The sequence below is a fragment of the Monodelphis domestica genome, chromosome 1 (genome assembly GCF_027887165.1).
Source record: "Monodelphis domestica isolate mMonDom1 chromosome 1, mMonDom1.pri, whole genome shotgun sequence".
In the NCBI taxonomy this organism is placed as follows: domain Eukaryota; kingdom Metazoa; phylum Chordata; class Mammalia; order Didelphimorphia; family Didelphidae; genus Monodelphis; species Monodelphis domestica.
Window position 1 is genome coordinate 414610489 of NC_077227.1, and position 14316 is coordinate 414624804.

The following is a 14316-nucleotide window of genomic DNA, read 5'->3' on the forward strand; positions in this document are numbered from 1 at the left end:
TGCATGCACTGAATTTCTGGCTATCCTCAGGAACATGAGCTCTGAAGCTCCTTTTAACTCAGAGATTCAGATGATATGAGTCAAGGTGGGAGGGAGGCATGAGAGAGGGAAGAAGAGAAGCAGAAATCAGGGTGGAATTAAGGCCAAAGTATCTCCCTAGTTCATTCTTGCATTCAACACCTGTTGCCACAGGTGCCATAATACTCAGTGATCCCTTTGTACTTCTCTGGTTACCACTCTTTACAGTCCTTTCCGCTCAATATCAGTGCCATGCACACTGACAGAATCTGCAGCCTGCCTTGGAAAACTGCCTTGGATGCCAGAGGGCCAAAGCTGTCAGGGGAAAGCTAATCACCCATCAGCTAAGTGTGTCTCCCTCTTCAGCAAGAGGAAGCATGTTTCAGAGAATCTAGAGCCCTCAGCAACTGTGAAAGTAACACCTTCCTTATACCTATTTGTAATTCGTTCTACTAACATATTCCCTATTCCTGATGGTGCAATACTGAGTTCCCTGGTGAAGGACACACAGGTCTGCTAATGAAAATAGGCGGTACCCTGAAAACATAGCATCCCTGGGCTTTCTAAGCAGTTTGAGGCTGTGTTATGCCAGAAACACCACTGATTTGGAGTCAGAAAACCTAGGCTCATAACCTGGCCTTCCCCCTTACTAGGTGAGGTTGTGCAGGGCACTTAATTTCTCTTGTCTCCACTTTTTTTTTTTAACATCACCAGAATTTCTCCCAGTATCTTTTTTCCTCTTCCCTATCAGAAAGCCATTCCATATAACAAATAATTTCAAAGAAAAAAAAGAATAAAAGGTAAATACTTCAACAAAATCATTCAATCAATATATAAAAAATATATGAAAGCCTAAGGATTATTTCACACTGGTAGGCTTTCTTCCTTTGTTAAGGATTGCTGTCAGGCTGTATGCCCTTTGATCCAGCCATAGCACTTTGGGATTTGTACCCCAAAGAGATAATGAGGAAAAATACTTGTAGAAAAATATTCATAGCCGCACTCTTTGTGATGGCAAAAAAACTGGAAAATGAGGGGATGCCCTTCAATTGGGAAATGGCTGACAAATTGTGATATCTGTTGGTGATAGAATACTATTGTGCTCAAAGGAATAATGAATTGGAGGAATTCCATGTGAACTGGAAAGACTTCCAGGAATTGATGCAGAGTGAAAGGAGTAGAACCAGGAGAACATTATACACAAGAGACTGATACACTGTGGTACAATCGAATGTAATGGACTTCTCCATTAGTGGCAGTGCAGTGATCCAGAACAATTCAGCGGAACTTATGAGAAAGAACACTATCCACATCCAAAAAAAGAACTGTGGGAGTAAAAATGCAAAAGAAAAACATACATATGATTGATCACATGGATTGATGGGGATATGATTGGGGATGTAGACTTTAAATGATCACTCTAAATATTCTAAATTAATTAATTCAATTTAAAAATTTCAAAAAAAGGCATCCTGTCAGTGTTAAGGATACCTTCTCATATCTTCCTCCTATGTATACACACACACACACACACACACACACACACACATTATATAATAAATGCATTACAATATACATACACATGCATACATACATTCACACATATATATGTATACATACACACAGACATAAATACACATATATTTAGTGCCTGGTATGGAGCAGGCATTTAATAAATACTTAATTGATTTGGGTCTCAGTTTCCTCATTTGTAGGCACCTTGGATGTTGGACATGACTGTTAAGGGTCTTTCTACTATAAATCCCATGATTCCATGATAACTTCTTGCTCCCCATTTTCATTCCTACTACAACCCTGACACAAGGACTAGCAGACTTCCTCTGACTCCTCCTTTACCCCAATTAGTACATTCCATATAAGTTTCCTCAGGCAAGTTCTTGGTTTTTTCTCTTTCTCCTTTTTTTCTCCCAGGCCAAGATCACTCGAGCAGAGAAAAAACTACAACTCCCATAAGGCCGAGGAGGAAGGAGGTGGGGGCGAAGATTGATTGACAGTTGCTTTGCCGAACCCTCGCTGGCCACCAGTGGGGGAGAGCGTCCTGTCGCGCGTGCGCAAAAAAGCGGTTGGTGAGGCTGCGTCGGGAGCCGCAGGCGGCCAGGTAGAGAGGTAGGGAAGGGAAGGGCGGAGGGACTGGGGGTGGGGGTGGGGGTCGCTGAAGGTGGGGAGAGGTGGGTGTGTGTTCCGTCCCGGGCTGCAAACAGGCCTTCGCGTTCTGTCTTCTGCTCACCTCTCTTGCCTCGACCTGGGAATGGAACGGTCCGGACCTAGGAAACTCTAAAAGGGGGTGGGGGGAAGGACCAGTAGGGGATAAGAGTGGGGGTTGGGGAAGCCCCGAGGGAGGGAGAGGACCCCGGTCCTCTCCCCCAGCCCTGGGACTGGAGCAGGAGGGGAGACGTCATAGGGGTGGATAGCTGGGAATGGAGTAAAAGGTCGACATCCTGGGATGGGGGTTTTGGGTTTGGCCGGGTACCTGATATCGGAGCGGGGGGAGCCGGATCAGAAGAGTGACCCCACCAAGACCTAGAGTGGATGGGGGTCATCCAGGAGTCATAGGGAGAGTCCTGGGAAAGTGGAGCAGTGGCAAAAATGAGGGAGGGCCACGACCTGGGGGCTTTAATGTATCTTCAATTTGGGTGTGGCACCCAGTGGATTGGGGTGCAGGGTTTGCAGTAGCTAAGGTGCTCAAGGTTCAATCTGTGACCCACAGCAGAATCGGGATGGGGGGGGGGATTAAATAGAGAAAGGGGTGGGTAATGTTTCATAGGTGACTCTGTTAACTAAATTGCCTATTTTCAGCAGTCTAGCGAGTCATGTCCTTTCATTAGGGTCAAGCATAATTGAACTCTCATCAGCCTAATCTCTCAAATACATATGCTCCATTAAAGTAAGACTTGTGGAGATGAGCTGTTTGTCTTGGAAAGAGCTCAGGAGGGTTGTAGGCTATCTGGTTTCTAGTCTATTAACTCATTGTGTGACCTTGGACAAGCTCACATCTTCAAATTTAAGGAGGACAGTCAAGGTTTCTCAGGAGGTTTTGTCCAATTTACTTTTCTTCCTTACTGACAAACCTCAGAGTGTTCCTGCTATTATGCTTAGTAGACTTGACCCTAGGCCTAAAATTGTGAGCCTCAATTTCCTTCTGTGTAAAAGGAAGGGGATTCCATTGCTGTTTTTAAGAGCCCCTTCAAACACTGAAATTCTATATGCTGATATTCATGTTTTAATGCCTTTTATAACTTTAACATTCCATGTTCTACAAATTTAAATGGCAATTGGGGTACAATATAAATCTATATCCTTCTGACATTTTGGTTACTTTCACTGAAGAGTCCAGAAAGTTGAGGTTATCACGCAGCATCTTCCTGCAGTGCACAGGACTTGCCAGAAGTCAAAGACAGATGGCCCAGAAAGTGATAAAGCAGACATACTGTCACTTTCCTAGTTGGAATGGGGATATGGCTGCTCACTGATGGCATTTCCCAAGTCAGACAGAAAATAACAAGATCTTTAATATTCCAAACTTGGAAGGGACCTTGGTGTCCATATAGTAATAACTTAGAACAAGAATCCTTTCCTCAAGAGCTCAAGAGACTTTAGCAAATGGTCAAGAAGACCTTTGTGTGGATTCATGAGATGCAAAGCTTTGTAGGACCCTAGTCAAGCTAGCTAAATCAACAAAGCTTGAAAGAACTCCCTATCCTCATAATGACAGCAAAATTGCTTAAAGCTACTAGGTGGTGCAGTGGGATAAAATGTTGGAATTAGAATCAGGAAGAATTGAGTTCAAGTTAATTCTCAGAAGCTTAGTGGCTATGTGACCCTAAGCAAAACCTCTGTTTGCTTCAGTTTCTTCAACTGTAAAAGGATGATATCAGGAACTATTTACAGTTCTGAGGATCCAATGAGATGATATATGTAAAATGATTAGCACAGAGCTTAGCACATAGTAGGAGCTTAATAAATTCTTGTTCCCTATCACTATAATTCAAGGTACAAAAGGCAGAAAAGAAGTAACCTGCCATCATCATTCTTCTGGGCATTTTTAGAGAGTGGATGGTGTCATTACTCAGTAAATACCAGAGCCAACTACAGCAGTGATGAGGAAATAAGGAACTGTTCTCTTTGAAACACTGCTTGGCAATGTTAGTCGTAATTTGTATTTCAGTGGTTTTCAGTCTTACCTGATTTCAGGACCCCATTTAGAGTTTTCTTGGCAAAGATACTAGAGCAGTTTGTTGTTTCCTTCTGCAGTTCATTTTATAGATGAGGAGACTGAGGCAGATTCAGGGTCATATAGCTAAACTGAGGCCAAATTTGAACTCATATCTTCCAGACTTCACCTTTATGTACTGTGCCACCTAGCTGCCCTGTTATAATACTAGCTAACTTTCATAGAGGGCTTCCAATGTGCCAGGCATTATACTAGGCACTTTACAATTATCATTGCATTTGATCCTTACAACAACCCTGGGAACTAGATACTATTATTGCCCTCATTTTATAGATTAAGAAACTGAGGCAAACAGTTAGTGACTGCCAAGGGTCACACAGCTGAGTGTTTGAAGCCACATTTGAATTCAGGTCTTCTCAACTCCAGGCCCAGTACTTAGGCCCAATACCATCTAGTTGCCTAGGCAAGATCCTACAATGACCTTTGATTGGCAGGGAGGGGATCCTGACCTCTTAAAAGCAATGCTAGGCGAACTTAAACTTTGATAGTCTGGAAATTCTTTGAATACAGACCGTGGAATAGATTTTGTTTCTCATCCAATAGCCACCCTAATTAAGTAAAGAGGGCTCATATCAATTTCAGCCACAACTCACAAAGTCTAATAATACTAGGTATTGATACTAAAATACGGATTGGCCGTTGAATACACCATGAAATGCAAGCCTCTAAGCATGGTTGGAAGAGTGGAGGTTGGGGGCAGGTGGCATCACATTTTCAAAGTAAGAAATATTTAGGGTCCTACTCCTATATCAGTTTCCATAGTACATATTTCCATTACATATTCCAAGTCTCGCTCCTGCTCCTCAAAGGAGAGTTGGACATAACTTTCTTTTAGTATTTGAAGAGCTAGCATGTGGAGGAGGAATTAGATTCATTCCTTTCAAGGCTAAACAAGAAGCAATAGCTAAAAGTTTTAGAGAGGAAGATTTGTGTATGGTGTCAGGAAGAATTTCCTAACAATTAGAGCTTTCTCAAAGTAGATGATCTGTTGGGTACGAGTTCCCCCTCCTTGGTGGTTTTCAAACAGGCTGGATAATCACTTGTCTAGTATATTCTGTGATGGAGATTCCTTCACATTCTTAACAATTTAAACGGGCACAATTCCTACTTCCTTATAAATGTGATCAGTTATTCTTAAGTGCCCTACAGAATTCTTGTGACTTTGCTCTTGGGGAACAGGGCCAAATATATTGATAAGAGGACTCTCTGATGATATGGGGGATACTGGAGTTTAGGTGTACTGGGTTTTTATTTAGAAGACCTATGCTCAGTTCCTGGTTCTGTAATTTTACTATGTGACTTTGGGCAAGCCATATTCTCTTAGGGCTTGGTTTCCTGATCTGTTTGCACAGAGGGAGACTACATTTCTAAGGTCTCTTCCAGATTTCAGCCCTATGATCCTGTGACATTTTGAATGGAAAGGGATGAGGGAGGGCAGTTGTGTTTTATATGCAAAATTTCTAGGGATCTCCATAGGCCTCCATAATTCCCTTTTAAATTTCCTTCCTCAATTTGTTATTTTCTTTTTTCTAAGACCTGCTCCAAATCCAACTGAGTTAAAAATAGACATTTTTAAGAGCAGAATATAGTTAGAAGGAATTTTAGGGATTACCTTTTACCCTCCCCCCTTTTTACAAATGAAGAAACTGAGTCATACTGATGGGAATTACCTGTCTAAAATAATACCGCTATGAGTGACATTTGAACCCAGGTCCTTTGATTCCTTTGTCTTACAGAGGTTTTGTTAGCAGTGAGTTTAGAATTAACTGGGAGTGGGAGGATTGTTCCCCCCCCCCCCCCAGCTGTGCTATCTCAGGCTTAACTAAGTAATATTGGCTTATAGGATGTTATTAGTGTTTCTGATATCCAAATGTTTGTGGAAGATATAGGGGACTCTGGCTTCTCAAGATTCAGACAAAGACCAGACAGGCAAGGAATTTCCACCAAACCTATTATTGACTTATTAACTTAATGTCACTTAATTCATCATTGACAGGTTTGTTTCCTTTATGCACATGTACACACACTCTCTTTGTTTACTTATTGTGCTTCAGACTCTGTGTACTCTCATATCTTGGGGATATTGAATGATTGGGGGCATATCTCTGGATATAGAAACTCATTGTAAACCTTCTCTTCACTTTCCCACCCCATTGCCTCTACTGAAGCCCTTAACTGATAAACTTAATCTCTATTGCCAGCAAGTATTCTTTAATAGTCATAAATGGCTCTCCCTCCTCTAGCACATAGAATTGGGCAAATGTCAGTTTGAGGTATCAGTGCTATACTGGAGATCAGTCCCACCAACAGCTCTGGAATACACATGAAAACTCCCCAAAGAAAATTGTGTGGAGTATGAAGCCAGCTGTTTGCCTCATTAATATTTTGTTATACATGGCAAGAAAATGTATCTTGGAATACTTGCACAAAAGTGGCAGAGGGAGGGTAATAACTTAAAAATACCACTCATTAATCTGATCAATTAGCAGAATGAATATGTATATTGGGGAAGGGACATATGTAATACACAGTATATTTCCTGGTCTATAATTGGAATACTATACTTTTGCCATCCACTAAGGTGACCTTACAGAATGCCACTGTAGAAAGGTAGGATGATTTCCAACTGAAAACTCATTTTGTTTGAGGATCTGATGCCTTGGGTGGTGCTTCTCCATTTAATGATGGCCTATTGGTCACCTTTTGGTTTGAGAGTTCTCCCATATTAGATGATCTAAAAAATGTTTTTAGGAAGCAGACAACTTGTAGAACATTTAGCTTACTCCTGTCTTGCTCAATATCTTTAAAGATTTTGTTTCCAAGGTAGGCAAGGCCTAAGGCCACATGAAAGCATATTGTGATTCTTATTTCCTGTTTCAGGCCAGCCTAACACAGAACCAGTACAGACAACTTCACTAACTTTGTATAGATGCATACAAGTGAAAACCCAGAGCTTAATCTCATCTTCCCAGAAACCCAGGAACTTCTCATTGACTAGGCATAAACCATGGTGTTAGTGGAAAGAATGTCGGGTTTGGAGTAGGGACACCTTCAGGTCCAGTTTCAGCACTGACACATATTTGCTATGATGTTAGAAAGGACTTCACATCTCTGGACCTCAATTGTCTCAGCTGTAAAATGGAAAGAATAAGACTACTTACCTTGCAGGGTTCTTGTGGGAAAAACACTCTGTAAACTTTAAAGTCCTATATAAATTTAAGATTCAATTCAAATAATTTCCCTTGCACTCTGGAGCCTATATAACTAAATTAGTTGGTAGTTTGTTTTGGAAGATAGTGAAAGGGAATGAGGCTCCAAATTGATTGATGCCTGGAAGAGGAGTGGAGTTCCTAGGCTTTGGTAAATTAGGCAGAGGTTCCTCTTGGCTATCTTTTCATTTTGAGTCTTTTTCTTCAGACATATTGCACAGGATTACTCTAAAAAATATATCTGTTTGTTTAAGAGTCTAAATCATGGTCATTTTACGAATATGTTCCATGAAAGCCATTCCACCAATATATTATTTGGGAGATGATAGGGAAGGAAATAAGTATTAAGTACTTACTATGTCCCAGGCACTGTTAAGTCCTTTACATATATCTTATTTGATCCTCACAATGACTGAGAGGTAAATGCTATTCCCATTTTACAGCAACAGTATCCCTTCCTGATACCTCATCTATGGAAATTGAGTCTTTTGGCCTGTCCCAAAGAAGGAGGATGAGGGAAGGAAGGGAGGAAAAATCAGAAAGAAATGGAGAATAGAAAGAATAAGAATTTAAGGAAGAAGAGAGTAACATAATTTCCCCAATATTTATAAATGTATATCTGTGTGTATAGTCAGGTAAACATATGCATATATATATACATAAATTTAGTCATACAATTTTATGGCATTTCAGAAACTGGTAGAATTGTCTCATTTGCCCTTCCATAGGGGCAGCTTCAGAAATAAGTCATTGCATTGTGGGTTAATATATATAATATCTGACCAACAGATGTTCCCTTCAGTGTGGTGCTCTAGAGTCTGTGCAAGAAAACTGAAGCCCTAGGCTTGGGATTGAGGGATTTCACGGATGGATCTCTGAAATTCCAGTTGTAATTGTAAGCATTTACAATGTGTTATACAGTAGGTGCTTTCTATCTACTTTCTGGGTTATATGTGATAACCTAAGGTCTCTTCCTACTTACTGTTCAACTGGTTCTAGATGTAAGTAGTAGGGACTGAACCTTCAGCAAGTCTGGGCCAGAAACTCCAAGTTGAGTACTTTTATTGTATGCAATTCTACCTTTTTCTACCTGACTATTCTAAAGTTGAATATGATATATTTGATTATCCATGCTTCTTCTTCCCCTCCTTAGTCCTTAGTGCACCCAAGGGAAAGTTGATTATATTTTCAAAGTGTTTCCCAGATTGTTGAATTGCCCAGAATATTCACACATTCATCCCCTCCCTGTCCTGGCCACCTGCATATCACTGGAATATACAATATACACTTGGGCTTTGAAAGGCCTGCATTTATTTCCAGTGCCTTCTTTCTTCTGCTACTGTTGCTCATGCTTTTTTCCAAGACTGAATTTTAAACTACACAAAATACTATGTACCGGAAACTGAAAATGATGAGCTGAAATGAAATGAGTCTGTCCCTAGCAAAGTGGGGAATAACCAAATAAGTCTCATCAGTAATACATTGCCTGTATTTTTGTGTAGCTTAGAGGCTAGGGAAATGAATTACTGTTTCCCTTCTTCTCATTGGCAGGAACCAAAATCCTATGGAATGAAGGCAAGCACTGAGTTACTCTTTTAAAGCTATACTATTTGAAAGCTTCCCAGGTTGGCCATGGCTACAGCTTCCCAGATGAATCTGGATGCTCTTCGGGAAGTGTTAGAATGCCCCATCTGCCTGGAATCCTTCACTGAAGATGTTTTACGTCCCAAACTTCTTCATTGTGGCCACACTGTCTGCCGGCACTGCCTTGAGAAGTTATTGGCAAGCAGTATTAATGGTGTTCGCTGTCCCTTCTGCAGCAAGATCACACGCATTACCAACTTATCCTTGCTGGCAGACAACCTGACCATCCTGAAGATCATTGACACAGCTGGGCTGAATGAGGCCATGGCACTATTGATGTGTCGTACCTGTGGACGGCGACTACCCAGGCAGTTCTGCAAGAGCTGTGGCATGTTGCTTTGTGAGCCCTGTAGGACAGCAAAGCATTCATTGCCCAAACATTCTGTACTCCCAATCAAGGAGGCAGCTGAGGAAAGGCGTCATCACTTTGGTGAGAAGCTTGCTCAGCTACGGGAGGTGGTTAGAGAACTGCAGCTTCGGAAGGAGACCCTGGATAGGGTCTCCAAAGACTTGCAGTGCCGCTACAGGGCAGTTTTACAGGAATATGGGCGGGAAGAACGACGGGTCCAGCAGGAGCTTGCCCGTTCACGCAAGTTCTTCACTGGATCCCTGGGAGAAGTAGAAAAGGCTAACAGCCAAGTGGTGGAGGAACAGGGATACTTGCTAAATATTGCAGAGGTACAGGCTGTGTCTCGTTGTGACTACTTCCTAGCCAAACTCAAACAGGCAGATGTGGCTATTTTGGAAGAGATGGCAGATGAGGAGGAACCAGAGCTGACAGCCAAACTGCCTCAGGAACTGACCTTGCAGGATGTCGAGCTCCTCAAGATGGGTCATATTGGTCCACTACAGATTGGCCAGGCAGTCAAGAAGCCCCGGACAGTCAATATAGATGAGCCCTGGGTTGATGAGATTGACACCACCTCCATGACAATCCGAGAGATGGATGTGAGCCCAGAAGATATGGATCCTAGTCCACGGTCTTCACCTGCACGCCAGAGAAAATCTGAAGCAGTGGCCAGTATACAACAGTGCCATTTTATCAAGAAGATGGGTTCCAAAGGTAGTTCACCAGGCATGTTCAACCTGCCTGTAAGCCTCCATGTCACCAATCAGGGTGAAGTGCTGGTAGCTGATCGGGGCAATTTCCGTATCCAGGTTTTTTCTCGCAAGGGCTTCCTGAAGGAAATACGGCGCAGTCCCAGTGGCATTGACAGCTTTGTGCTTAGTTTCCTTGGGGCTGATCTGCCCAATCTAACCCCACTGTCAGTGGCCATGAATTGCCAGGGATTAATCGGTGTGACTGACAGTTATGACAACTCTGTCAAGGTATATACTTTAGAAGGCCACTGTATTGCTTGCCACAGAAGTCAGCTGAGCAAGCCCTGGGGCATTACTGCCCTGCCCTCAGGCCAGTTTGTGGTCACAGATGTGGAAGGAGGTAAACTGTGGTGTTTCACAGTTGATCGATCTGCTGGAGTGGTCAAGTTCAATTGTCTCTGTGGTGCTGTACGCCCCAAGTTTGTTACCTGTGATGCTGAAGGCACTATCTATTTCACCCAGGGGCTGGGCCTCAACCTGGAGAACCGGCAGATTGAGCACCACCTTGAGGGTGGTTTCTCCATTGGTTCCGTGGGCCCTGATGGGCAGCTTGGCCGTCAGATCAGCCACTTCTTTTCTGAGAATGAAGATTTCCGCTGTATTGCTGGTATGTGTGTGGATGCTCGTGGGGACCTCATTGTTGCTGATAGCAGCCGAAAGGAGATCCTTCATTTTCCCAAGGGTGGTGGCTATAATGTTCTTATCCGGGAGGGACTCATTTGTCCTGTAGATATTGCTCTTACTCCTAAAGGGCAGCTGCTGGTGCTAGATTGTTGGGATCACTGCATCAAGATCTACAGTTACCACTTAAGAAGATATTCTACTCCTTAGTGGGAGCTGGCATTCTTCACCATAGCCACCCTTTCTCCTAGTAGATCTGTGGGTATCCTTGATACTATAGATTAGTTCTGTGTCCTGATCCTAGCTGGGTATGTATAGAATTCAAGAGTCAGTGTTTAGAAGTCCTGTTCTTTAGTTTGCCTCTAAGAATAGAGCTTTAAAGGATCGATTGCCATTGAGGATATGGGACAATTAGCTGTACCAGTCCCCTCCAAGATTTCACCAGCTTTAATCATCTTAGAGACTAAGAAGTGTCTCACCAATGAATCCTCATTGATTATTCTTCTCTCTTTTGGATCCCTGACTTGTTGGCGCATTTCCAAGTAGCATTCTGCCTTCCAACAAAGGTTTCTCTGCTGATCTGCATGCTCTAGTGGGACTTGCACCCCCAGATCCTTATGGCTCTTTGGTAGCATTTCAGATGTATCCCAGTATTATTACCTTTGGGTTCATTCTCCATCACCAATGTGAAACAAATCCAGTGCTTCCCAAGAAGATAAATACTACCTTGGGGGACTGCTTTCTGCAGGCCAGAATGTTTTCAGCATCATAAACTACCAGGTTCGGATGTGATTGAGAATGGAACTGACTTTGTAGACCATTAGACAAATATAAATTGAAAGCTGATTGTCTTTTAAAGGGACTCATATTGTGAAACTTTGCCAAAGTTTTAAAAAAGACTGGAATCAATAACAACATATTAACAAATGATATATTTATTCATGCTCTTCAAGATGCTGTAGTTTGACCCACCATTATTTATGATCAGTTTCCATGGGTCTATTCACTTATTGAAGAGTTTTGTAAAACAAGGCTAAGGGGTGGGAATGGATTGAGAATCATTTTCATTACTGGAAAACTCTTTTGTGGGTGCTTGGCATGTATTTCCCAATGGAGTGTAAAATATTCAATTTCAGGATTTATTTCCATTCCTTTGTTAAGCATTAAATAATTGATGGCAGTTTCTCCACTACTGATGTTTGTTTCTTTTAATTAAATATTGGGAAGTGGTTTTATATCCCATCGCTCACTTAGCTAAAGTTCTATTTCTTAGCAGGCAGTACCATCAAAAGGATCTATCCTGTGAAACACACTCCTCATCACTAAAGGGAGCAGGAATCCCTTTACCAATTCATGTGAACAATTATCTGGCACCTAAGTTTTAAAGTCATGGACTCACTGTTTTAAATTGAGTCTTCACCATCTGTTCTTGCCTTCTAATTACAATTTCAAAAGTGAAAGCCAGGTTTGTTCTTTCAAGAAGACATTCTTGTGGGGAAGGCATTCAAGAATTAGTGCCTAGATATCTGTGTTGACTATACCTCTGCTCACTGAATTTCAGGCACAGAAGGAAAGCTGAAGGACTGCCTAGAGATGGGAGCACTGTAGCCCCATAGTTACTTAAAAAAAAAACAACAGTTTTTCTGAGTTGCATTACTCAAAATATTATTGGGTCTGTGTTGTGATTATCTCCCAAAGGAGAGGAAATGACATAATTAAAGGTAGCCCTGAACTAATTTGTCTTAGGCTTTTCACCTAAGGAAGCATAAGCTAAATTATGAAATTATGTCTGATTTTAAAAGATTGTATTAATGGAGGGAAAATTGATTCAATTAAAAACATATCACAAACAGCTTCTCTTATTATTAAAAGCACTTTATCTGCCATGGCAGCTAAGTGGCAGGAGATCTGTCTCCCTCTGCTGAAACAATAACTGAGGGAGCAGCCTTGGGTACACATTTTGCTGTTGGAAAGTGAATACAATATTCTTGGCAAGCTTGACAGAAACATTCCCAGCACTTTTCCATCTGCTATTTCCCATCTATCATTGAAGTACTTTTGTATCCCTACACATTGTCCCTGAGATGTACTTAACTATTTTATTCCTTAAAATAACCACAGTATGTATCATTCATTGGTTACAGACCAAGGAAATGTGAGACTGGATGCTGGATGCTGATAAGCCAATTGTGGCCCAGACTCTGTCATTCTCCTTTAGTGCTAATATAAGGGCAAGGTTGGCATTATTACCCTTCCTTTCAATTCCCTATCTATGTAGCCTTTTAAATCCCAGCTCTTAGTCATGTCTTCTGTGTCAGGAAAAAATGTGGGAGAAAGGAAACCTTAGACCTGGCCCAAAGGATTGTCAGTTCCTAGAAGGGAATGGGTAGCAGTAAGAAGGAGACCAGTGGTCAGGATACAAAAACTTGGGTCTTCTCACCAGTTAGGTCACCAGAGGGGTTTGGAGAACATCAAATGCACTCATATACAACTGGGAGGTTCCAAAACACAACAGAATCCAAATAAGTACCTCAGCTGTGCTTTCCTGATACTGTTTCCACTATCTATGAGAATAATTGAGAGCTGACTAAGAGCCTAGAGCCTTCTTATGGACCCAGTTTTATTTGGCCCATTTCACTACTGTCTAGAGACCTAGAGAACCTGGCCCCTCACCAAGCTGAGCAGATACCTTCATACTAGTACAAGGATCCATGAATATTAATGCCATTAACTTCCTGCTGACAGCCACTAGCCTTTCTGTTTCCCTGTTTATGAATTCCTTTGAAAGCTTCTTGGACTTCTTATCTGTAGAGTGCTTTGAGATCACAGAGTGAGCCTCAGGCTGAAAGTGCAAATTAGCATCCTTGTCTAGTTTTGAGGGAAACCCTAGATACTCAGTCCTTAGACTCTGCCCTTCTGTTTTTCCTCTCTGTCTCTCTATGGAGCTTGGTTACACTTCACTTTTAAGTGGCCATTAATTAGTGCCAGATTAAAAGTGCAACTGCTTAAACATTACTTGCCTTACCCATAGGAAAACTACAAGACATAAAGCTAGCTCATCCCACTGTGTGGTTAATGGAGTGCCTCCCTACTGACTATCTCAGTGAATTTACTGGTGTGAATTGACCCTCTTCCACTCTTACTGGCCTCCACCAAGCATCTGGCTTCTCCTTTTCTGTAAACTAATCTTCATCCTTGTGCTGTATGTGAGTTTCAGTCAAAAATCCAAGTAGGGAAATGCAGAGTAAGATAAACTTATCCAGGGACATTGCTCCTCTGAATTCTCAGCTAGACTGCTAATATGATCATTCAATTTGCATACGTAGCCTCTAAAGCAGGGATTTTTAACCTGGGTTCCATTCCTATCTGTGGATAGATTTCAGGGAATGTATAAACTTGAATGGGGAAAAAAATACCTCTTTATTTCAATAAAATTAGTTTCCATTGAAAATTCCTAAAATTATATTTTAT

General features: G+C 41.7%; 2 protein-coding genes across 15 annotated transcripts in view; one reads left to right on the forward strand and one right to left on the reverse strand.

The window, feature by feature from the left end:
* The window catches only part of ASTN2 (astrotactin 2), a 1150327-nt gene that overhangs the window by 363763 nt on the left and 772248 nt on the right, over window positions 1–14316 (reverse strand). The window lies entirely within an intron of this gene.
* TRIM32 (tripartite motif containing 32) overlaps window positions 1–14316 on the forward strand; it is a 66781-nt gene that overhangs the window by 12157 nt on the left and 40308 nt on the right. For 2 of the 5 annotated variants that reach the window (XM_007474534.3, XM_001364581.5), the window contains 2 exons: window positions 1951–2145; window positions 9031–12034. In XM_007474534.3, coding sequence (XP_007474596.1) covers window positions 9112–11055 — 1944 coding nt within the window. In that variant the 5' untranslated portion in view covers window positions 1951–2145; window positions 9031–9111 and the 3' untranslated portion in view covers window positions 11056–12034. Of the gene's footprint in view, window positions 1–1950; window positions 2146–8268; window positions 8375–9030; window positions 12035–14316 lie in introns of those variants that run through there. The other 3 variants (XM_007474535.3, XM_007474536.3, XR_001630000.2) reach the window with 3 other exon arrangements.